Raw genomic sequence first — 26,817 nt, 5'->3', positions numbered from 1 at the left:
AATTATGGTCATTATGTTGATCAGAGTTCCCAAGCCTTTCACAGATTTTCTTATATTCTTGTTATGTTACTGTTTAATCATTATCCTTGTTCTGTTCATTTCACTTGACATTATTCTTATGAGTCTTCCCAGGTTTATCTGAAACCATCCCCTTCATCATTTCTTAAAGCACAATAGTATTCCATGACTTCCATATACCATAACTTGGTTAGCCATTCTCCCATTTAATGGGAACCCCTCTCAGCTAACAATTCTTTGCCATCACAGAAAGTTCTGCTCTAAATATTTTTGTATATATGGATAATTTTCCTTTTTCTTTGATTTCTTTGGTAGTTTGATTGGTATGATTAGGTAGCATTGTCATTTTTATCATATTGGCTCAGTCTACCCATGAGCAATGAATATTTCTCAAATTATTAAGATCTGCCTTTATTTGTGCAAGGAGTATTTTGTATTTGTGTTCGTATAGTTCCACTCTGTGTCTTGGCAGGCAGACTCCCAAGTATTTTATATTGTCTATAGTTATTTTAAATGAAATTTCTCTTTTAAAACTCTTCCTGTTGGACTTTATTGTTAATATAATAGAAATGCTGATGATTTGAGGGTTTATTTTATATCCTGCAACTTTGCTGAAGTCATTAATTGCTTTGATTAGTTTTTTCATTGTCTCTCTAGAGTTCTCTAAGGTAATCATCATATGGATTGCAAATGGTGATTTTTCTTTCCTGTTTGCTTATGCCTATTCCTTCAATTTCTTTTTCTTGTCTTTTTGCTATAGTGAAAGTATTGCACAACATTGTTACTCTAGCATAATAGTGAATAGTATTGGTGATAATCAACATCCTTACTTTATCCCTAATGCTATTAGAATAGCTTCTACCTTGTTCCCATTATAGATAAACGCTGGCTTTTCATTTGAGATAAATACTACTTATCATTTTAAGGAAAACTCTGCTAAGTCCTATGTTTTCTAGGGTTTAAAACAAGAATGGGTAATATATAATATCAGAAACTTTTTTTTTATCTATTGAACCCCTTACATGATATTTCTTACTTTGTTAATAACATATAATTATGTTTATAATTTTCATAATATTGAACCAGCCCTGTACTCTTAGCATATATAGCCTGGTCATAATGTATGATTGCTGTGATAATGCCATATTCTTCTTGCTATTATTTTATTCAAATTTTTTGCATCAATATTCATTACAGATACTGGTCTATAGTTTTTTCTCTGTTTTGACTCCCAGTGGTTTAGGTATCAAGACCATATATGTACCACAGAAGGAATTTGATAGGACCCATTCTTTATTTATTTTTAAAAACAATTAATATAGTATTAGAATTAACTGTTTTTTAAATGCTTGATAGAATTCACTGGTAAATCCATCTTATCCTGCTTTTTTTCCATTGGGAGTTAATTTGTGTCTTGTTCAATTTCTTTTTCTAAGATAGGGTTATTTAAGTACTCTATATTTTGTTAATTTGGACAATCTATATTTTTGTAAATATCTATTTCATTCATATTGTCAGTTTTATTGGTATATAATAGGTGAAATAGCTCCTAATAATTGCTTTTATTTCTTTTTCATTCATTGTGAATTCAAATTTTTTTATTTCATTTTTGATACTGGCAATTCTCTACTAGTTCAAGGATCCTCTGGAATCTCTTTCTGCTCCAGTGATTTCTGCCCTGCTGCCCAATCTCAGCCCTTTTTCATTCCCTGGGTACAGCATGCTTTTGGCTAGACCCTGTCCCCAGTATCTGCAGACTACTGTCTCTGTCATCCCAAGTTGCCCTGGGTAGAAAATGACCTATTGCAACTTTTTTATTGGCTTTCTGGATCAGAATTTGTTCCTTTATATTTTCTAGTACTTTTGTCAATGGGCTCTCATGGGGAGCTAGGCTGTACCTGCTCACTAGTACTCACCCATCAAAACTCCATCTGCCCCTAAAGTTACTTCCAACTCAAAATCTATAAGCCTAAGTGCTCTCAGTAGATGAACTGTTCTCCTATCCTACCACCTTCCCATCCTCAATCTCACTCTTCATAGAACAATATTTTTTTTACTATGACAAATAAACAACATCAATCTGTGAAATTTATTACCTAATTTCCAAATTTGAACTTAAACTCTTCTAAAACTGCACAATGTTAAGCTTTTTGATGCAAGCAGATGGTCAGGGGGATAGCTGATACCTAATTATTAACCTTCCTTACTTCAATAGAATTCATACCTCAAGGATTTGTTATCATCCTGGTGATCATACTTTCTTCCCCAATACAGATTTTCCCCAACACCAGCCTTTGCTGATAACCTAGAACCTTCAAACATTATCAGATTTCAACACTGGAAGCAAATCAGAAACATATTCTACCCAAACCAAGCGTGATAATATCTGACTGTGACAATCTATTTGCAAGAAAATTTCTCGTAATGTTCACACATGTGCATACAGATGCAGCTTTGCTTCCTGCTCCCACATCTGGAGGAAAGGAATACAAAATTAGAAAACTCATTTACAAACACTTAGAAAATAAATTAGCCGCCATAGGGGGAAAAATTCTCAAGACTCAATATTTCTTCGACTGCTTTTATGTAAAACACTGAATTAGTAAGTCTATTTGATTAAATTAAAGCCTCCAAATAATACACTAATTTGCTACCATTAAGGATGCCTAGAGTCTAAGTGTACAAAAAGGTACATCAACTCATTGTTGAGGAACTGCCCAACGTAGGTGCACAGAGGCTCACATTCTCTCTGCATTCTTATCATTGACCATTGCTCCTCACAGTCTCTGGATTACATCCTTCCAAACTGGGGAAAATGGAGGCCACTAAAAAGAGGGCGCTTTATTTCAACAGGTTTGATATTGTACACACAAATACACATATTTCCAATTTCCTTATTCTGGAGTATTAGGATGGCAGATATTGCTGATATTTTTTATATATGGATATACAAGCATACATACAGAGAGTGTGTGTTAGCTGAGCATCAAGACATTTCGCTAGAAGAAAAAAATGAAAGTAAAAGAAAATCTAATTTAATCAGTTACTATTAGAAAAATGTCTTCCCATCAAAAAAAATCACGAGAGCTTCCAGTATAAGTTCACTTTCTGTAAGTAAAAGCATCTTATAGAGAAAATCTAAACAAATCTTTGAAATTTTCTGGTGAATCTTGCTTGTGCTCTAATGGTAGTTATCCATATTAATATTTTGATTTAGCAAATCATCCTATGGACACTGCAATTGACATCTTTATGTAATTGTAAATTTCTTAACTGGGTTTTTTTATATCAGAATTTTATACTTTAAAAAAGAACGTATTCCTTTATTAATATCAGGAAAACTTGAAAATGTAGTCAATAAGTGGCCTGTGCCCTAAATTAATTAACAGTGAGAGCAAATAATCTCTAAGGTCCCTTTCAGCTCTCAAATCCTAAATCCTATGTTCTTTTTCTATCAAGAACCAATTTCCTTTTCTGTCCTTTGCCAGAAACCAAGAGAAAACAAAAATACTATTGCAGAACTTTCTCAGCACTCTTTTCCTCTTAGGCATTAAGGGGAGTTCATTGAAAGAATATTTAGTCAAGGGTATATTTTCAAACTCACTTTTTCTTATCCAATAAAACAGAACAAGGGAAAAAAAACACTTTGGACCAGGTAGGGACTTAAAAACTTCTGCCCAGAATGCCCAAATAATTAAGTGCCTCTCCTAATTTTACAAATAAGATGTTCTCATTAAATTTGGTACTGGTCAGGTTATAAGTTTTTTTTTTAATTTCAAAAGTCCAACTTAAATATTTAGCATATATATTACATTAATAGGCTGTGCTAATGTAATGCCTGGAGAGATTTTGCTCAAATATAGCTGAAAGGTCTCTAGTCCTTCTTTCAGTATTTAATTATCTTTGATTTTAACCTGGATTCCAAGAATTTCTGTAAAAATCAACCACATGCTAGCCTTTTTTTTTACACAGTATAATATTCTGTATCTGATTCATAGTGCAAAGGAACAATACAAACAAAATACATATTGATCTCTAATGATAACAATCCAACCTGTCTAGCTATAGCAGAACTCCCATTAGTACCTACATTTACATTTGTGAACTGAACATCCATTCAGCTAATAATCAAAGGTAATTTCCTCACCAAATTAATGTTCTTTCCATCTTTTGAGGACAGTGATGTTTATGTCAAAACTACACGTACATTTGGAGTTCAGGGCCATTTTCTACTCCTGTGAAATTATAAATAATAAGCACAAAATATGCACAAGCTAGTAACTGGGGTTATTTCTGGATGAAATGGGTCTTTGTGCTTCCAGACAACAAATCTAGAAACTTGGAAAAAACCAAAATGCTCCTACACACTGACAAAGAGATAAGCAAATGACCCAAGAGGACTTAGTTTCCTTCTTTCTGGCAACTCACAAACTTATACAAGAATGAAAAGACAGCTCAGTGTTTTTGGCTGTTTAGCTAGCACAGCCTCTGCAAAGCAATGCTACCACTCAAATAAATAAGCCTCCCCCTGGGTTCTTTCCAACCTCAGAGGAGCTAAGGTTGATCCAGGCCTAGTGTGGTTTTAGGGCCAAGAGATGAGGAGGAGCCATAAGCCTTAGCCATCCCTTAGAAGAGTAGATTATCCAGTGCTAGTTATTACTTACCACTGAGATACAATACTACTTGAGAGTCAGCTTTACTAAACAAGGTGAGGCATGCAAGTTCTGCTCAGAAGGAGCTAAACTAGCCCCCCCCAAACAGATTTTCCCTTCCTTTTTCATACCATCCAACTTCAAGAATGTCTAATATTTGGAATTGGAGGCAAACCTTACATGTATTCTTTTGTAATATCAAAGAAAGCAGTTTAGTATCTTTGAGCACATACACCCTTATATCATACATGTGAGATGAATATTAGACCACAAGAAGCCTCACTTTAGGGAAGCTAAGGTTCCCCAAATCATGTGACTTCCTAAGGGACTCAGATTTAGGCCTCTCCTGACTCCAGACCAGCACACTCTATCTTCAAGGCACTGTGATAGACACTTCAAGAGATACAGAGAAAGATGAAGAAATATAGCACCAACTCTCAAAGAATTGATTACCTAGCAAAGTAGTTAAGGTATAATGGAAAAAAGCATCCGATTTCTAGTCAAGAGATGTGAATTCAAGTTCTAGCTTTGCTAATTACCAGCCTAAAGGGCAGTGAAGTGGCTACAACACTGGGCCTGGAGGCAGAAAGACCTGAATTCAAATTTGGTCTCAGACACTTACTAGCTGTGTGACTTTGGACAAGTCACTTCACCTCTGTTTGCCTTAATCCACTGAAGAAGGAAATGGCAAACTACTCCAGTATCTTTGCCAAGAAAATGCCACAGACAGCATTGGTGTGCTATGGTTCACAAAGACTCAGACATGACTGAATGACAAGGGAGTATCCTCTCTGAGGCTCAGTCTACTCGTGTGGGATGAGCGATAGGGACGATAAGGAATAAGGGAGAATCTAGGAATAATAAGGGATAAGAGAGAGATGATAAGACTTGCACCATCTATCCCATAGGTTATTGTGAGGAAAGCACTCTGTGAGCTACCAAGTAATCCAGAGATGTAAGTTATTCCCAAGCCAAAGCCATCCACGGCAAGTGCCTTAAGAGAAGGAGGAAGGACTTTAAGAGTTCAAAGGAAGACAAGATCATTTCTAGACTTAATGAAGGACCCTGAAGAATCTGAGCAGATGGAGACAAGGAGAAGGATGTTCCAGTAACAGAGAAAGATACAAAGGCACAGAGATGGAAAAGGGTGGCATGTGCCTAAGAAATAATACATAAACCAAACTTCGAGGGAATACTGGGAGATGAGGCCAGAAGGGCGGAGTGAATATGGATTGTGGAGGATTGCGAAGGGCAATATAAGAATATTATGTAATAGAGAACCACTGAAGATTCCCAAACTAGGAGAGAGGTATAATCAAAGTCGTACTCTCAGAAAGTTAAGTCTGGTGGTGTTATGGAGGATTAACTTCTGGAGGCAATGAGATCAATTAAGATGCTATTCAGAGTCCTGGAGAGCTACGTTACACATACCTCGTACTTAGAATTGAACACGGAAAGGGGACAAGTCCTTTTTGGTCCCTGTAACCTGCAACTAAACATCTGGTTTGCCTTTGGGCATTTGCCTAAACTTTTCAGCCAAGAGAAACCAACAATCTGGTGACTATAAATTATTCCTTACAAGAACAATCAATGCCTAGCTTCAAAATAGACTAAAACAGAAAATGGTACCTTTTCTTGAGAATTAAGAAAACTGTATGAAATAAAATATAGTATAATTTGGCTTTCACAGTTTTAGCAACTAAAATAATCAAAATGAAACTAAAATTTCCCAAAGACCTCAGTACAATAAATATTTCTGACCTCTCCAATTTGTATGAAATGAACATTTTCTTGGGTCATACCAATTAATATCTGTGTGCAAAGATGGTTAGTTATGTTAGCTTCTATTGACATTTTTGTTTCATGTTAACAACTCTCATTTAATTTTTCCCAATCTTGAATAAAATGGTTAAAGGAGGAACAATATAAAGGCGCTTACTTTCTCCTAATTTAGTGTGCCTAAAAATAAACTAATTCCTTTTTCACCATCCCCCACCATGAATCTAACCCTATCTCTACATTTATGATTTCCTTAAGTATGTCAAAGATAGCACCATTTTCTTAACTTGTGAAGCCCCTAGTCATCTTTGACTCCCCTCGTTCATCCCTTCCATGTATTATTGAAGGTTTTGTGTATTTTGGGATAATATCTCTCATACTAGCTCCTCTCCATTTCCATGGGCACCACTTTCCTGCTCAGTCCTCTATTACTGCACACTTCTGAGTTATTGCAGGAATCAGCTATAGCACAACTCCTTTATCAACATCCCACCCAATTCTTTCTCTATATTGCCACTGGACTCATGGACTGAAAGCACCACTTTTGTCATGTCACTCTTCTGGGTCCAAAGATATTCAATGTCCTCATGGTCTTAAGGATAAGATGGAAAATCCTTGGTCTTCCATGATTCCACTTAGCTCTAGCTGGGTGCTCGATGCTTGTGTACTGCTTGTGTATGCCACCATGCCCATGCTTGCCTACATGCCTTTAGGGTCATGCTATTTCTCTACCTGGAATGTCTGGCTCCCTTCCTTACTGTCTAACTTCTAGTCACTGTTCAAAATTCAGTTAAATACAAAGAGAAAAGAACCCTAAGAAGCAACATAACTTCATTTTACTGGTATCATTTGCAGTGTCCAGTTGTATTTGCATAATAGGACTCTTTTTAAGACCTAGGATAAATGACAACTTCAGGCATCAAACCTTCATTAGCTTATTCGGTTTCCTCAATTTTTGGAGTGGGGTGGGGTTTCCTTATTTGTAAAGTCAGTGGCCAAGAGTCTTAATTATTTGGAGAACAGTATTTTTCAGGGAAAAAAAGACTCAGATTTGATGTATAGCTAAGGTGAAAATCACATACGCCTAGTGCATTAAAATGTTCTCATTGGAAATAAAAAATGTCATGTAAAAAGAACTGTATGTTAAAGAAATATAGTCCTGATAACCAATTCGAGTCACTACCATCTCCAGTCCTCCAAAGAGGCTTCATTTTCCTCCTTCAAGCCCAATACACTTGATCTCTGAGACAAAGTAGTGCTGCTCTCTGTTTATCTAGGCAAACATCTGGTGAACTTTCACTGAGTCAGGTTGTGTCCCTGCCTTGCTGTTAAACAAGCCCTTCTCAGACAGAAAGAAACAGACAGACAATTGAGTGAGGCTAAGACATTTGGAGCCAGACATCTGATAGTCTGATTCATGTAGATCCAACCCCTAAAGTGTGTTCTAGGACTACAATTCTACAGTGCCAAGAACCTATACATGTTATACTGTCCCCTCATGGCAATAATGTCAGGGAGGGGCAGGTTATATGTTTCTTGAAGAATGTAAAAAAGTGATTAAAAAGAAAGCAGATATCAATTATGTTTCCTAATTGAAATTTTTTTTGCTAATACTTTAAATAAACCAAGCTATGGATTTAGATCAGAAAACATGGTGAGGTTTGTTTTTTTGGTGGGTTTTTTTTTTTGAGGAACAAGATTTCTTCGAAATTCAATTGCTAATAAACATTTTTAAATTGTAGCCATTTCCCAGACCCTTGGGTACGTTTAAGATAACAAAGATAAATTAAAGGAAGTTAAAGGGAAGAAAAGCAGTCCACCCACCTTAAATCTCCAAAGACAGAAATTAAAATGCCAGAGATCAGCCAATTACATATGAAAACAAACACAAAGGAAAACTCCCAAACTCCAAAAGCTTACATTTTTAGTAGTTCCTGTGATTACACACAGCCCATCATATGTTGACTTGATATACATCCCCCAAAGAAAAAGCAAGCGAAGAAATAATTAGGATATGTGGGTGGTTAATTCTACACAAACCAGCTCCCTTCAATATTGTAATAAACAAATAAAAGATGTTTGCACAATAACAGAACAACACTTGTTTTGGATTAAGCTCAATGGCATTTCAGCAGATTGGAGGGAACCATGGTTGAATAAAACTTGCAAAATAAAGTGAAATAAAATAAAACAAAACACAACACATTCAGAGCCAAGAAAAACACGTGTTCCCATTTTAATGTGTCCACGAATTATTACATGAGAACATAAATTCCATTCTAGACATTTCTTAAAAGCTCAAGCAATAATGAAAAAGTTAGGCATAAGACTTTTATTAAATACACTTAGCAATTGGATTTTTCCTTACAACATTTTAGAATCACAAGTAATCAAGGCACAGTAGAGGTGTTTTTAAAGAACTCACATGACAGCTTTTTTGAGATGTACTGTAACATTTTGCCATAGAAAAATGGCCACAGTGAGTTAGATACACCTTAACAAGGGTCTTTTTTTTACAGGAAGGCTTGAGACATAAGTACTACACAATGACTTCCAATATATAATTTCAGAGTTGGCTAGAGCAACAATAGTCATCTAGTGTGATCTGAACCCAATGCCAACATGTTTCTTCAAGACTGCCACATTTTACTGTGAGAAATCAGATCCTTGGAGAACTAAGTCTAAAATCACAGGCTTATTGTGGGCCTTCCTTTCTAAACAGTTTCTGTTATTGTGCTGTAGTGCTTACCACCTAGCTCCTATTTTTTTTCTATTCTAGCTCATTCTTAGAAAAATACCAATTCTCTAATGCTACAGACAGAGTATTATTCATGTCCCTGATTATGCATTTCATTATTGACCTAAACCTTGCCTTCTCCCTCATTGGCACCCAAATCTCTTCCCCAAGTTCAGGCACTCATCTGGGGGTCAGTTGCCTCTAAGGGATCTAATTCTTCTCCTGAGGTAAGAACCAGTTAGATCAAAGGGTATGCACAGTTTTGTAGCCCTTTTGGCATAGGTCCTGGATTGTTTTCCAGAATGATTGAACCAGTTTACAACTCTACCAACAATACATTAGTGTCTCTGGGAAGTATTCTTGTATTATTTCTTGCAATATGGAGTTCAGGTTTTTGACTTGAAGTGTTCTTCTGGGAAACCTGCAATTCTTAAGTTGTCTCTGTGCATCCTGTCCTCAAGATCAATATGTTTTATTTTTAAGTGAGAGCATGCTTTCTTCTACTGTTATTGTTCTTTTTCCCTTTTCTTCCAAATTATCTTTCACTTCCATTTACTTGTATTCCCAATCAGCTGTCCTCTCCTTTGTTTCTTTGCTGAGACTTGCCAAGCTTTTCTTTTTTGCCAATTAATTTTTGCTGTGTAGGCCATAAATTCTGTTCTCACAATTCTTATTCCTCTTTTTAAGCCATGAGAAAACAGCAAGCTGAGGTTCCAAGCTCTCCTCAAAACCACAGGGTCCTCTGCCTTATAAAATGTTGAACAATTTTCCTTTATTTTGTAGCATTTATTCATAGGTTCCTGAACTCTTTTATTAAATCTGGAGACCATATTTCCTTTTGTTGTTAATGTCCTCCCTATTGGTTTATCTGCTTATGCTCAAGATCTTTCCTTTTTCTTCTTCCTGAGATGTTTGGTAATTTCAACACTGTTTTCCTTATTTTCCCTTATTGCTCACTTTCTGATTCGCTCCCCTCTGATGGTGGTTTCTGCAGGGTCTGAACTTCAAAGTGTCTTGGGCTCTTCCTATGCTAGGCAATTCACAGTACAATAGCTCAGATCTCTACCCCAAGGGGATTTTGGTAGGACAGAATTGGCATCAACTAGATGCTCCCTCAGGCTTAGTGGAATTCCACACAGCACCCTGCTCCCACAAATATGTCCTGCCCATATTCTTTAGCTCTGGTCCAGCGGCATAGAACGCTGCAGCTGGGCAACTTTCTGCAATTTGGAGTTTGGATCTCAGTGGCATGGGGAGAGGGTTTAAAGTGGACAGCTGTTCTCTGATACAAGCATGGACTCATCTTGCTCTCTTCCCTCAGTTCTTTCAATCTCTTGCATAGCTCTGTTACAGTAGCTCCAGTAAATTTCTGAAGATTGGCATTTGTATCTCTGTGGCACTGAGAGTAGGGGACAGTTTGGGTCCCATGTAGCTAAATTCTGTTTTCAACCCCATGAATCCACAGGAGGGGATGCTGAATGAGTGTGAATTTGGCATTAGTTCATGGAGTTTTTTACCTTTTGTGGGCTCTTGGTATCCATTCTGTTGGTCCCATGACCCAGAACATTTTATTCTTACTTTAAATAATAATGATCACTGAAAATGTGACCAACAAAAAATAGTGTGAGGAATACTCTCTATTACTGCATCCTTCCACAGAACCTTCCAGAGACCATGCCCTGAAGCAGCTTGGGAACTCCTTCCCTGGGCCAGGCTCAGACCCAACAATGCTCTTTCACTCAGACCACTTTCTGACTTGCAGGGGACATAGCCCTCTTTTACTCTCTTCTCCCTACACACACTTTCCCCTCTTGCTCTGGAAAGTATGACCAAAGCAATACAATGTAAATTGGCTGCCCTATTAATCCACTCACTATCCTGGTAACTTCCCAGAACAAGATACTTCTCCCTGATTATGACTCCCCTATCTGTGTTGTCTCCCACTCAGAACATAAGATTGTTAAGGGCAGGGATTGTCTCATTTTTGTATTTGTACCTGGTACATAGTAAGCACTTAAGAAATACTTTTATTTACTCATTCATTCATACCACCAAACAGCCTAGAAATATATTTTCTTCAATTAACCTTTCACCATAAATATTCTACTTAGAAAAGAAAAGGATTACGAAGCCTGTCTTAAGTGACAAGGATTTTCAGATCATGCTTTAATTTTTTAAACAAATCACAGTCAGTGAGGCTGACTACTGAGGATTCTTCTTGAGTCTTTATAAAGACTTCCTTTGATAGCCAAGGTTCCACTTGCTTGAACACAAATGTGCATGTAGTAAATATTATGTATTTGAATAATTGAAAAGTCATGCCCTGGTTACTGGAGCTGTCTGAGGTATAGCACTGAGAGAATGAGACTGGCTGACTCCTTTGTAATCACAGGCAGGGTTAAGGCCTTTCGCATTGTTATAACTTTTGACTGCTGGCTCTGGAACCAAATGTTAGAGTCACTTACTTTCTAGACCAGGAAATGCAATGTCCTCATTAGAGAGGAATGAGCCCTTTCCCAACAAGTCCTTGCCCTTGTGGCATCTGTGCCATAAGTGGCATCTGTGGCTGGGCTAAGTAGAATATACTCCAAGGGTTTGTGTCTATTGGACTTTAAATGAAGACTAGCCTTGGCTTTTCCCCTCACTACCTTAACTGGGCTTAACTCTTGGGCAAGTGCTTTGGGGGCACTGGGCCTCAGTTTTTTTCTCAAAAAAGGAGGGGGTTGGACTAAAGTGGGGGTTCTTAACCTTTTGATCAGGGACTCTCTTGGTAGCCTGGTGAAGCCTACGGAACCTCCCTCAGAATCGTGTTTTTAAATAATTGAAGGAAATGACAAACTGCAGCTAGAGGTTAGTGAAAACAAAGGTGTAATTTTTCCCAACCAAGTTCATAGACCCTATGAAATCTATCCACCAACTCTCAGGGTAAGAATCCCTGGTCTAAAGGCTCTCTAAGGTGTATTCTCACTCTATGATTCTATGACCTATTTTATTTAAAGTTTTTGCTGTGCTGAGTTAACACTCTAAAATAGGTCATAAAATCATAGAGGAAGAAGGTACCTTAGAGAGCCTTTAAACCAACCTCCTTTTTTTTTTGACAAGAAAATCAAGGCTCAATAAAATGAAATTACTTGCCTAAAGTTAACACAGGGTAGCTAGGTGTCACAGTGGATGGAGCATTGGGCCTGGAGTTAGGAAGACTCATCTTCCTGAGTTCCAATCTGGCCTCAAGACACTTAGTAGCTGTGTGACCCTGGGCAAGTCACTTCACCCTGTCTGCCCTAGTTTCCTCATCTGTAAAATGAGCTGGAGAAGGAAATGGCAAACTATTCCAGTATCTTTGCCGAGAAAACCCCAAATGGGATCAGGAAGAGTCAGACACTTCTGAAGTGACTGAAAAACAGCACAGTTGAGTTAGTGACAGAGCCAGGGTTAGAACCTAGATCTGTTCACTTAGAGTCCAGTGCAAGAAAGTAAGGTCATTCTGCAAGACTGAAAACACATCAGTTTGGTTGGCTCCAAATCAAGCATTATGTCATGCTGGAGAAACTAACAAGATTTAGGCATAACACTGTTAATGGTATCACCTAAAAGTATTGCTGAGTTGTAAACCCCCAGATATAAAAAATCAGCTGCTAGATATGAAATGAATTGGATATTCTTGGGGAGCATTTTCAAATCCATCACCTACTTCCTCAGGGAAAATCTAGTCATTTCCTTCCTGAACTTGTAACAGACAAAATTAGAATACTCATAATTCAGAAGGATGAAGTTACATTGAGTAATAAATGACATCATAATAAAGTGGTGTAAAATCTCTTCACATTGCGTTCAGGATGAATCAATGATTTCATGATCAAATATAGAAAAGGAGAAGCAAAATTCAGAATAAAACACTGTAAGGCTTTATTACATTCTACTCTACACTGAATGTTGATGATCCACTTTTGGTCAACATTCAGCAAATTAAAACCACGAGGAAAAAAATTATATTGGGGCCCAAATTGTGCCATTTTTCTAGCTACAGTGTGCAAATAAACTGGATAATTGCCAGATCTACACTCTGTGCTGGCTAGACAGTCTTCGTATGGTAATAGGCAAAGCCTTTGTATCCAGAAATTAGGCTATATTTACTAGCTTGGTATTAATCACAGTGGCCTTAGTTACAGGGAGTAAACCAAAAAAGCACCCCCAATCGATATTCATTTTTTCGTTCAAATCCTACAAAACAACTCCAATTTGTCTTCCATCTTCCTGTCCCTCCAGCAAAGAAAAGAGAAACAAGCTGACATCTATCAAGAAAAAAAAAGAATAAATAACAAACTTTTAAAATAATATCATCAAAAAATCAAGAGCAATTACTCTGAGTGGCTTTGTCAAAATGTCTCCCTCCTCTCCCTACTACAGTAGCATATTGTTTTAAAGCTGTTTAAAAATGGGCATGTAGGTGTTTTTGAAATACTGACATACAAGAAACAAGTTTTGCACTTCAGAAAACAAATTCAGCTAGAGGATTACAACATAGAAGAAAAAAAATTTGTTCATAAAGGTAGCTCTCCTCCACCATATTCCCATTTCCTCAAAATCCCTTTGAACAGTAGTGAGATTTAAGGACAAATATGTGTTGTGCTTAAACAGATAGCACATCAAATCACCTTTGTTGTAGTGGGAACATTTGTCATCAAGGCTCCTGTCCAGTGGACTGTCAGAGCCTGCTTGGCCACTGAAACTGATAACATAAGGGGTACACAATTCATTTGAGTTCACCACAGCAATAGTTGCTCTGAATATCTATGGGGGACTCTGTCTGTCAGTGTGGGAAGACTTTGACACCTACAGAAACAGTTTGGAAAGGAGAATCCATCCTGGACTTCTGGGAGAATTACTGTGCATTTTAAAGTTTACCCTTAGAAAGAAGTAGCATAAGCTCTGGGCTGCATCTGGAATGGAATTCCAAAATCTTTTTAAAGGAACAACAAAAAAGATGCTTTGGAAAAATACAACCACAGCAAAGCTACACACTAGAGATGGTTTAAACATACCAGTTTACTACAAGGAAATCGATTCCACTAGGACTTATATTGAGACTCTTGTGAATATCTCTCTGTATGATTTCCTCTTCATGCAATATTAGTTTGGAGACCTTAAAATTCACTCTCTTCTTTCCAGAATTAAGGAAGACTGATAGAAAATATATTCAAATGAGAAAAGTATTTGATGATATACCTTCAGTTGGTAGTGAACCAAATTTTCCAAGGTCCTCCACAATTTTCTCAGAACATGTTTGCTCACTTACTGAAGTTTAATAATTATACTTGCAAGTTTTTCCCTCTGGCTAATTATATTTATCTGCACACACAATTGTTTGACACACATGAACATATTAATGAAAGATTAACGTATGGGGAAGAACAATTGAAACCTCCAAAAATATCCTACAGACTCAAAAACTAGGAGTTTAGATGTGACAAGTCCACCTCATACTTAGGCAGCAATCTCTCCCCTACAAGATCCACAGAGGATAGTGCAGCTGTATCTAGAGATTGAAAATGGCATCCTTAAGCCAGGCATTCAATCACCAATCGTACAGGATCAATATTAATGAATATCTTTGGCATAGTCAGAAGGATAACAGGGAATCTGAGTCCAAACAAAAATCTATGCAATGTTAATGAAATATAGGGGTTTTTTGCCCCTAAGGCCATTACAGAAACATTGATATTTGTTTTTTTTTCTTTTCTCCCCCAAAGGAGGAAGAAGATTGTTAGAACTCAGAACATATACAAGCAAATTAAGAATTTACAGGAAAACATTTTTTTGAAACACATAAACTTCATTTCACAAAGTGATCATAAAGACTAAGGAAATGTACACACTACTGGATTTGTCAAATGTAACTGAAAGCATTTAGTCTCAGGACAGAGACTATGATTCAGTTAAGACTGAAGAGCGAGATTCCAAAGTGCTCAGTAGGTGACAATCATATGAATTCAACCATACATCAACAAAGAAGCAAAGTCATGTGAGAGGTTTATGACCATAGTTCAGGATCAGGTCATTCCCACCAGAGATTTCCAAGAACTTATCCATAAGAAGTCTAGACTTGTTTTTCAATGTAAATCATGCCAAGAAGTGACAGAAACTGTATATCACTTGCAGTCTGGCAAAAGGGGAACATCTACTGGATACCTAGACTGACATAATCATGCAGCTTGACTATGATATAGGAAACTCAATATTCTTTATAAAGAGAATTCAACTTCAATAGAACTGGCACATCACTATAGATGTAATTGATGCCTACAACAGCCCAGGGAATTTGGATCCCTAAAAACTGAGGAATATTATTTTAATAGATGTTGCATATCTAATAAGTTTAGTCTCCAAACTTCATGGAATGAAAAGCTTTTGAAATACAGAGTAGTGGAAGGTAAAAGTATATGTGTTATTCTTATTGTCCTGTATAGAACTGTAGTTGTCCAGAAGAAGTTTTTGGTAAATAGAAGATGAGCTTATATCCCAATATCATTATTCAATTGCAAAAAGTGGACTTCATCCACCTGTGTAATAGTCTATACAATATCAAATATCCAAGAATGATAGCAGGATAGCAGTTGTCCTTGGATCATTTCTCTCTGATCCCTATCTTAAATGATGAGAATGAAATAATGACAGTAAAGTTTTAGAAAATCTCTTTTTCACCATCCTCCTGTGACCCCAGGCTCACAACCTAGGTGTTATCCTTGACTCCTACCCTTGTTCATGGCCTATATCTGATCTGTTGCCAAGATCTGTTGATTTCATCTTTGGACCATCTCTCAGATGGCCCTTTTCTCTTCTCTGATACCACCACAACCACCAGCACCCTGGCATGGGCCCTTGTCTCCTCAGGTCTGTACTAGAGCACGAGCCTGCTGCTTGGTCTACTTGATGCAAGTCTCTCCTCACTCTAGTTTATTCTCCATTCAGTTGCCAAAGTAATTTTTCTAAACCAGTCGTCATATAGCAGTCTCCTCACTTGTTCCAGTGACACTGGCCTCCTCACTGTTCCTCCCCAAAGTCCCTCCATCTCCCAACTCCAGGCATTTTCACTGGTTGTCCCTTATGCCTGAAATGATCTCCCTTCCCATCCCTGCTTCCTGGCTTCCCTAGCTTGGTTCGAGTCCCAGTTTAAATCTCAACTTTACAGGAAACCTTTCCTGATCCCCCTTCATTCTAATGCCTTCTCTAGTTGATTATTTCCTGTTTATTCACTTTCTGGTTCATTTATACACAGTTATTTGTATGTTGTCTCCCTGCAGTGACTGACTTTTGTCTTCCTTTGTATTGCCCTGGTACCTGGTATGGGGGAAGGGTTTCATAATGTTTATTAACTGACTGATTTGCCTTCACTCAAATATATTTTTTGAAAAGAAAGAAAAGAAGTTCTATTTTATAGACATACATGAAGAAGAGAAAGGATATTTGTGTTTTTCTCTTGTCAGTTGGATATACATTTAAAATATAAATAAAACATCTAAATTCCTCACAATTTTACTTGAGAAGATAAGAAGCTTTGACCTGGCTAACTGTCATCCACACTATGACTCTTCACACCCCCTTACTGGTGGTTTATATCAGCCCCTGAGGAAGGAATACCCCCACCCCATGGACTCCACCTCAAGACTGGCCAGTGGCAGCTCTGCCAAAGTCAGGATTTGCAAAGCATCTGTTGAAAGTTGATTTCATGGCAAATGACATGTTTTCAGCCAAGGGGAACGTCTGTTTAGGGCTCAGCTGCCTAAGTGTTTCTGCTTCTGATCAGGGCCATTTCTGAACACTTAATTCCAGGGGACAGAAATTCAACTTTTTTTTTTTAATTAGAACTGCTGAATCAAACTATCTGGCTTGTCTCAGTCAAGAGCTATCCTCAATATCTAGTTGAGTCAGCTAAGAATCACAAAATTAGAAATCTCCTTCCTATCTCCCACCCCGGTCATGTCTAAAAGCCAATAGACTATGCAGCTGCCTCTATTTTCACTAATGTGACAACATATATGGCCATATTTCCACAGAAGCAACTAGAAGGTCCTGCAAAGGTGTGTGGTTAATGCTGTTTGGAGCAAAATCAAACAAAACTGGATAGGCTTTTAGTGCTCCAACCTCAAGAGTACAGAGCATCCCACCTTAAGTGTGAGCTATTGTAAGAGCAGCTTCAGCCTGCCAATTTCACACAGCTCACAGGGAGTCAGGCACATCTGCCTCACCCGGTCTAACTCCTACAGCGAGCTTCTCAGGGTCATTGTTTGGAGCGCTGTGGCAGGAAGGTACAAGAAGAGCACACAGCAAGCCCAGGGCCTTGGATAATTACTTCATTCCTCTTCAGAGTCAGGCCATAGGTAGACAGACAAAACATCAACCACATGATGTCAAGCCTCTCTTCCCTGAACAGAGAATGAAATGCCAAGTGGCAGGGCAATTTGGGGACAGGTTGTTATTCACCAGAGACACTTTTTTCATTTAAAAATTAATATCATTTGAACCCTAGTTTCGAACAATGATAACAAAAAGCTTATACTTGTATGGTGCTTTAAGGCAAGTTAGAGTCAGTGTGTTCTAGTCGATAGAAAGCTGGCCTCCAAGCCAGGAAGTACCACTTGTAACATATCATTGATTCTGTGACTTAACCTTATAGTGCTCTGACCAGATGTGTTAAGGCCAATAGGCTGCATGCAGACCAGAACACTCCCTAATGTAGCTGGAACTAGATGAAAATGTAGTTTCTATCTGATATTAATGTGTTGATGTATCAAAAAAAAGTAAATATATAAAAGTGTGGCTTTTAAGTCAATATAAGGCCACAGAGATACTTATGTACAGTATGGTGGCCCCCATTTCTATTTGAGTTTGACACCACTGGGCTAGACAATTCTCTGAGGCCCCAAGTGGCAGAGAAGGTGCTAGTCTATGTTAGGAAAGGGAAAAAGAAAATCTTTACCTGGGACTTCCTTAGCGCAATGAAATCAGAACTCCATTCTCTATCCCTAAGCCTTTTACATATTTGATACAACAACATGCTGAGCTAGAGAGCATGCACACTTTCATTCCCTTTAAAGATGAGGAAGCTGATACCAGACAGTTTAAGTGACTCCCCCAAGTTTACATAGCTAATAAGGCAGAACTAAAATCCAATCTTCTGACTCTGAGTCCAATATTCTTTTCCATGTACCATGCTGCTATCAGACTCACTTTGCTTTGTATCTTTCAGTGAAATCACTCACAGAAGGAACAAAATTATATATTTTTAAAAATATTTATTTCTGGAGAGAGAGACATCATAGGCAAATATTTTGTTAGAAAGATATTTTTATGAAATGCTGGCTATATAGTATTTCAGGCTTTTTTTTTAAAGTTTCACTTCTCTTTTAAAATTCTTCACTCTTTGAAATAATTCAATATTTATTTGCTTTAAAGCTTTCATAAGTTACTGTACTAGATTTTTAGATACTGCAAAAATATTGTGTAAACATTTCACTGGTTCTGACAACTATGACTATTTCTTGATTACCTAGCTAATGTAGAAAAGGATCAAGATGTAGTTTACTGAAATCCATCTGGGGTTGAACTTGCTGAACCCCACCCCCATTCAGGTGGTGATCCCAGGAAATACAAAGAGTTTGTGGTGTTTGCCTAAAGCAAACATTACTTTTATCTGCAAATCTATTGTCAAATGATTGCAATGTTGCACATCAGAGCTAACCCTAAATGCTTTTACATTATTTAGTCTTCTTAATTAGTCACACAGATAACCAGGAATTGGCCTACCTAAGGATCCTGTTTTCCAGAGTGTAAATATCTTCACCATTGGCTGCTCTATAACCATCACTATCATGTGTATATTCACAAGTGTTTTGAAGGATGACTAAGAACAAAGGATTTACTCCTCCAGCATCTACTTCTAGAAGTATTAGCCTGAAAAAGGATCTGAGAATTCTAGATATATTTGAGATATATGTATATGTGTGTGTGTGTGTATATATATATATATATATATATACACATATATCCATGATTGTGGAGACAAAGCCACTTACCACATGGGAGTTGGTCCCACAGAAGATGTTATTAGAAAGGATTTGAATGTGCCCAAATACCAGCCTGGATGTGAGAGAGGTGACTCTGTTGGAAAGTGACTCGTTGGTGGCATATCCCCAAATGATGGTGGAGGACTTCTTGGGCCACCTGAAGCATTTTGAATGGGACTGCTGAGTGTAGCGTGAGCTCCAGCCAGAATTCTGGAAGCTGTGCTAAGGACAGGGAAGAGAAGTCATTGACTGATCCCCTCCAGAACAGGTAATATCCCAGATTCACAGACTGTGAGAGCTGAAAGAGATCTAAACCACTCACCCACCCAACATTTTACAAATGGGGAAGTGCAACAATTTGCCCAAAGTTGCACAACCAGCAAGCAGTAGCACAGACCCTGGAATCTGAGTCTTCTGACACTGTATCCAGGGATATTTCCAACTCACCATGCTTTCTCCCTAATATTACAAAACTAAGCACTGCGTCTGTTGTTATTGTTGTACTTCATTCTCAAAGAGATGACATCACTGTGTCAGGGTCAAGGGACGGTGGGTCCAACTGTGACTGATCAGACCAATGTGGGTTCGGAAGGCTCTGTCACACGTCAGGCACAAATAATCTTTGTGAACATTTGGAGTGGAGATGGCTCTAGATGTGCACATCTCACATTTCTTTGGATCTACTTTTTTTCCACTTTGCTCAGAGCACAGTGCCTTCTTTGATGACTAGATGCAATGGTGATGACACCATACTGGATGGTTCTGTGTCAGTATCTCCCATTTCTCAGAATTGATTCAAAAGTTCTTCAAAGTAACTTTGAGAGTGTCCTTGTATCATTTCTTCTGATCTCCATATGAGTGCTTGCCTTGTGTGAGTTCTCCATAAAATAGTCTTTTTGGCAAATGTATGTTTGGTATTTGAACAACATGGCTAGCCCATTGGAGTTGTACTCTGTGCAGTACGGTTTGAAGGCATGGTAGTTCAGCTCAAAAATGGACCTCAGCGTCTGGTACTTTATCTTACGAAAGTATACTGCCAAGGTAAGAGAACTTTTCTACAGCATTCAAAATTTTTCACTTGCTATAACCAATGGTTCCACATATGGATGGTGTGGTGCTGGTTGGTAGAGAATTTCTATTTTCTTTGTGCTAATTGTCAGGGCAAAATTACCATAAGTAGTGGAGGATCGATGCATACTCTGTTGCACATCCACTTCAGAGGCTGCATTGAGTGCACAATCATCTGTAAACAAAAAGTCATGCACCCACTCTCCCTCTACTTTAGTCTTGGTTTGTAGCCTTTTTGAGTGAAGTAATTCACTGTCAGTATGGTAGCTGATCTTATTGATGTTTTTGTCTTCACTGAAGGAGTCTAAAAACATTGCTGAAAACATCAGGCTAAAAGGCAGGGGAGCAAGCACACAGCCCTGCTTCATTCCCTTGTTGACTGGGAAAAGGCAACAGCACCATCCATTAAACAGAACCTGTGTAACATGCTATCATGAAATTGGCATACAATACTGATGAAATTTTTCAGGCAACCAAATTTTTCCATGATCTTCTATGAACCCTCAAGACTGATAGTATTAAAGGCTTTGGTAGGATCAATGAACATTATGTACAGACCTCTATTTTGCTCCTAGAATTTTTCCTGGAGTTGTCAGACAGAAAATACCATGTCGACCATGCCTTGGCCCTTTCTGAAACCACACTGGCTCTTGGATAGATGACCATCTTCCAGGTAAAGATCAGCTGATTAGAGAGGACTCTGGCATGAATCTTGATGGCAATGACTAAGAGAAAGATTTCCCCCACCCCTACCCTGGTGATTGTCACAGGACAACCTGTTTCCTTTTCCTTCATAGAGATGGACAATGGAGGCATCCTTGATCTCCTAGGGGATAACCTTCTGTAGTCATATAATCCAGAAGATTTCAGTCAGCTTTTGTATGAGGAGTTGATGCCCTGCCTTGTAGATCTCTGCTGGAATGGAATCAGCACCAGGAGCTTTGCAATATGAGAAGAGCCTAATGGCATTCAAAAGTTCTTTTTCAGTTGAAAGTTCAGTTAGAGAGGGAATGACTCCAACCTGGGGTATAAAGTCAATGACCAGCACTGATTGATGATGGTCTACTTAGAACACTATAGAAATATTTAGCTGATCTCTCCTGGATCATGTCCTTGTCACCAATCAATATGGCACCATGAGCACTGAGTAGTTGAGATGACCCCATAAATAACCTTCAGGGCATCACAGAAGTGCTTTGGATTGTTATTATCAGAATAAAACTGATTCTCATCTGCCTTCTTACTGAGCCAAGAATCCTGCATCTTTCTAAACTTCACTTACACTTTACTTTTGATGGAGTTAAACACTGCCTTCTTAGAGATGTTCTGCTGGTAAACCTTGTGGGGTTCTCATATTTATTCAGTAGTGTCTAAATTTCCCCATCATTTTCACCAAACCAATCTGTGAGTGTTTTGGACAAGATGAGTAAATGTGGTGCTGTACACCAAATCTCTGAAAACTGCCCACTCCTTTTCTGCTCTACTGTTGCCAACTGTGTCTTGGCTCAGCTTTCCCTCCAAGTCAGCAAGAAAGTATTCATGAAGGGAGAAGTGCTCTAATCTGTTGAAGTTGAATCTTCTGATAGTTGTCTGGCCTTGGGGCTGCCACTTTCTTTGAATGCAAATGTTTAACTTGGAAAGGATGCATCTACAATCAGCCCAACACTCTGCACCACACGTTGCCTTTGTCACTCTCACATGCCCTCTGTCTCTTCTCCTTAAAATGATGTAATCTATTAAAGGCCAGTGCTTGCTGTGAGGGTGCATTCATGAAGTTTTATTGCATTTAGGTAAATGGAAGACAGTGCTGGTGATGAGAAGGGCATGAGACACACACATTTTCAATAGTAAGTGACCATTATTGCTTCTGACTCCTTTCCCCCCAAGGACTCCCTGCCATATCTGATAATCTGTGCCTACTCTGGTGTTGAAGTCACCCACAATTACAAGTTGGTCCTCTTTTGACACATTGATGATGAGAGTCCCCAGGTCTTCATAAAATTTTTCTTTGACCTCATCAGGGTTAGATTGGGAGCATAGACACTGATGATGGGAGCATGGCATTTTGCTGCAAGTGGCAATCACATTGTCATGAATCTTTCATTCACTCCTTTTGGGAGGCATACAAGCTTGTTGACTAGATTAGATTTTATTGTAAAACTTATGCCAGCTTTCCAGTACTCTTCATCATGGTGGCCACTCCAGAAAAACATGTATCCAGCTCCAACTTTAATAAGCTGACCTTCAGTTGCCAGTCTTGTTTTACTCAGGGCTGCTATTTGGATGTGATACCTGCTGAGTTCTTTCACAGCAAGAGCTGTTCATCTTTCAGGTCTATGGATTTCATGTTGTCCATAAGTATGTGTACATTCCATATACCAACGGTGAGTGGAATCATCTTTGCAAAAGTTTTGCACATGTGTTTTGACCACAGGGTAGGATCCTTGCCTGTTGCGGTAAGCAGGACAGGGCTAGGTGAAGCAGAAAATTTTTAGGGCCCCTTTTCTAGCCCCTTCCTCGTTCCAGGAGGCTAGCAGTGTGATCCTTAAAAAGGCTGCTCAGATACACAAGATGTTGCTGAATCTCACTGCTGCTTTAATTCAGAAAAAAGATGACCCTATGACCTGTGCCACCTATGTGCAGGTTTGTGATTAGAGTTCCCAGTGTATCCACACCTGCTGTTTTGTCACTAGCCCATTGTCACAGGCTTCAAGGTAGATAAAATAATAAAATTGTAACACAGTAAAATGATAAGACAGCAAAGTGGTTGAACAACAAAATAATAAAATAATGAAATAGTAAAATGATATGGATGATGTATTTCGACTTGTGTGTAAACTTTATTTAAGTGAGACAGAGTTGCATGAAATTGTCAGCCTCACCCTCTCTTCTAGAGTTATCAGAGTTCAGTGGCAAGGCAAAAGTCAAGATGACTGGCAATGGCTCAAGATTCAGTGGATGACCTTGACTTCTTCAATGTCTGACCCAGCTGGAAGTGCTCCACAGTGCCTGCTTCTGCTGCCTTCATAGCCCACTGGAACAAATTGTTCACATTTGCCTATTCTGCCAGGGAAGTCTTCACATGCTTGGGGTAGATCTCCCCCCAACTTACCAATGGGTTTGAGGCCCATCAGTTACCCTCAGTTGGTTACTGTAGGAAGTGGCTAATGTTTTCCTTGACAGAGCTATCTTCTCTATCACTTCACTTTCTTTTCTTCTATGTAAGCAGTTATTTAGAAGACTTTTCTATCAGTGTTCTTTCTTTAAACACTATGGGGAATTATGTTGCACTCAAAGTTTTACAAAACACTTTACTTACAGCAAACTGTAGGAAGATAATATCGTCTCCATGGAACAGAGGAGGACACTGAGGCACAGAGTGCTCAGGAACACTCAGATAGTAAATTCAATAGAATCCAAATCTCCTCCAATGCCATACAACAATCTCACTACTTGACCATGCTGCATCCGTCAAACCAACAAAAAAATGACTTTGGAATGGATACAAGTCTCAGTTACACAAGTCTTCCTTTCCAGCCAGTACTGTTTTTTTATATTTGATTTTCTACTGGTAGAAATTGTGCCCAAATCTCTAAGACTGAGTTCAGCTTGGTATCCTTTCATTGTCTTTAAAAGATACCTGAACTACATTATGTGTTAAAATATCATTTTGGCATGTAGTTTAGAGTTTAACGATACTATCCACACATTTTAGCCATAAATTGACAAGTCTTTAAAAGCCCATTTCTGCACAGCATTAACAATATTTCAGCCTAAATAAGTTGGTATAGAAAGTTCTAACCTCTGCAACTCATCAGACTATCACACTGTAATGAAACATTCTATGTGATTTTATTATTTCCATTACATGTATATATGTCAAGAGAAGATTATAATAGTAGAAGAAAATTATTCCAAGAAAATATACAGAAATTAATAAGTGATATACCGTATCTAGACTTTCTGTTGGCTATAGAGAGAACTACTTGAAGAAATCACTCAAAGTTCACAGAAATGCAAATATAATTAGAGAATCATGGAACTACTGGGCAGGAAGGGACATTGCAGATCATCTCTGGTCATTAATCATTTATTTTTACCTCACGGTCATTACCACCTACTCCGAACAATTCACACCCAAATTAAAATCTCTCTTGTACTGAAGAAAAATAACTAGGCAAAAACAACTGATACAATGAGCACACTGAATAACACATACAATCATTAAGCCCCTGCAGTCTTCTGCTACTCTGATAAGAACAGGAGATATATTTTCTTATCTACTCTATAGGAAAAAGATGGGCTATTATAATTATTTTTAAAACTCATTTTTGTTTTATTTTCATGTCTGAATTCTCTCCTTCCCAGCTCCATTGAGAAAGTAAGAAAAACAAGACAATTGCAAACATGTATAGTCAAGAAAGATACATTTACATATTGGCCATGTCCAAAAAAAAGCATCAGTCTGCCCTCTGAGTTAGAGTTAACTAACCTTAACTCTATGTGGAAGTTAATATCACATTTTATCATGAATCTTTTGGAAATATGGTTGCTCATGGTGTTGTGTAGAGTTCCCAAATTTTTCAGTTTTTTGTCTTTCCATTATTATTGTCATTGCATAAATTGTTCTCCTATTTCTGTACATTTCACTCTACATCAGTTCATAAAAGTCTTCCCAAGGTTCTCTGAAACCATCTCCTTCACCATTTCTTATAGAGCAACAGTATTCCATTACATTCATATGCCATAATTTGTTTAGCCATTACCCAATTGATGGGTACCCCTGTGTTTCCATCTTTACCATCACAAAAAGAGTCTCTATAATATTTGTGTACATATGGATCATTTTTTCTTTTTCCTTTGATCTCTTTGGGGCACAGACCAAGTAGCAATATCACTGTGTTAAATGCTATATAGAGTTTAATCACTTTGGCGTCATAGTTCTTAACTGCTTTCCAGAATGGTTGGAACAGTTCACAGCTTATTATAATTATTCAGAGTTCAGTTTCTTTTTATGTTAACTTACCATTATGTCATGCCTTAAAATAAGAAAAAGAACCCCAAAGCTTGTCGATTTCCATATTTTGTAAAGTGACTTACCAGTCCCTTGCTGGTTGCCATGTTGTTGATGTAGACAACTTCTAAGTGTCCAGAGTGAGGTGATAGAGTATCAGAAGACAGAGCAATTATAGCCTCACAGATTCCAGTCAAACTTTTGCACTAGGATAAAGGGAAAAAACAATAACATAAAGATGTGTGAATTATCACATTAAAATCATAAATGCAGCATGACCAAAGGTCTAGCTTATGTACAATAATGTGTGATCCTCAAGTGAATTGTGTCCCTCTTGTGGTGCATTAATGGGCAACTCAAGTTTCTTTATTCATTTAATTCTGTGTTCTCTTACTCCCCCAAACAAGCCTGCCTGTTATACTTAATTTCACTAACTATACTACAGTACGGGATATAATCCAATACAGTTCAGGGAGAGATACTATTTTACTTGCTTGTTGGATGCCAGGTGTATTCTTTTAGGCAATGAGGCAGAAAAAAATGGGAGACTGAATTATGTGTGTAAGGCACAAAAATTATGCCTGTAAGTGTAAAGACTTCACTGGATTCAATTTTCCAAGCTCCTCTGTCCTATGTTGGATGGACAGAGGTTAAGCATAAGTAGCTCTAGTAATATACATCGATCTACCTATACATTTTATCCTAGCTGCCAAAATCTATTTATTTATGATGGCTTCATTTCCAAAGCACTTCTGGTGGAGAGTTACCTTTACTCCTTCCTTTTTTCCTCTCCCTTCAGGGACAATGCTCTCATTTCTTTAAATTATATTGAATTATGGCAAAGTACCTATGGGAAATTTCTACAGTGTGAATTTTTAAAATTACATTTAATTCTAATATTCTATTTGAAACAATAAGTAAAATTTGATTTGGAAAAGTCAGTATCAGAAGTTATTAGAGTAAAAGGAAAAAGAAAATAGTTCTAAATAATGGTCCACTGAACTAGCTTATGCCTCTTCAGAATTTTGGAGGACAGGGGGCATATCTTGTGTCTCTTTGGATAGCCAGCATTATTCAAAGAACTTTACGCAGAGCAGGAGTTTATTTAATATTTGCTGTTGAGGATCACACAAAGCTAATTGGACGTTTTCACAACATAGGCAAGACTCAATCTCATATTAGCTTTAAGCAAAAATATAGCTCGAAAATAATCAGGGTTTTCAATTATTTAAGGACAGTAGAGTTGATATCATTTGTGACTTAGCTTCCATATTCATGTCAGTATCAAATATCATTGCTATTTTACCATTTAGGCAAGCTTCAGTTTAAATAGGAGCACTTGCTATGGAAAATCATACATATATGCATGAGTTGATTGTTTTCTTTAGGCAGACTCACAGAATTTTTGAGCCAGAAGGCACTCTAGAGATCATCTATTTCAATTTCTTCATTTTCTTTTCAATTTTTTCCTCTTTTTATGAACTT

General features: G+C 37.8%; 1 protein-coding gene across 1 annotated transcript in view; it reads right to left on the bottom strand.

Annotated features, from left to right (window-relative positions):
* The window catches only part of LOC140515231 (connector enhancer of kinase suppressor of ras 2-like), a 570,766-nt gene that overhangs the window by 260,392 nt on the left and 283,557 nt on the right, over positions 1-26,817 (bottom strand). Inside the window, exon 6 of the mRNA XM_072625828.1 lies at positions 25,419-25,538. Within this exon, the coding sequence (XP_072481929.1) occupies positions 25,419-25,538 (120 nt within the window). The remainder of the gene's footprint in view (positions 1-25,418; positions 25,539-26,817) is intronic.

The sequence above is a fragment of the Notamacropus eugenii genome, chromosome X, assembly GCF_028372415.1.
Source record: "Notamacropus eugenii isolate mMacEug1 chromosome X, mMacEug1.pri_v2, whole genome shotgun sequence".
Lineage (NCBI taxonomy): Eukaryota > Metazoa > Chordata > Mammalia > Diprotodontia > Macropodidae > Notamacropus > Notamacropus eugenii.
This window is presented reverse-complemented; position numbering and strand designations above follow the sequence as displayed.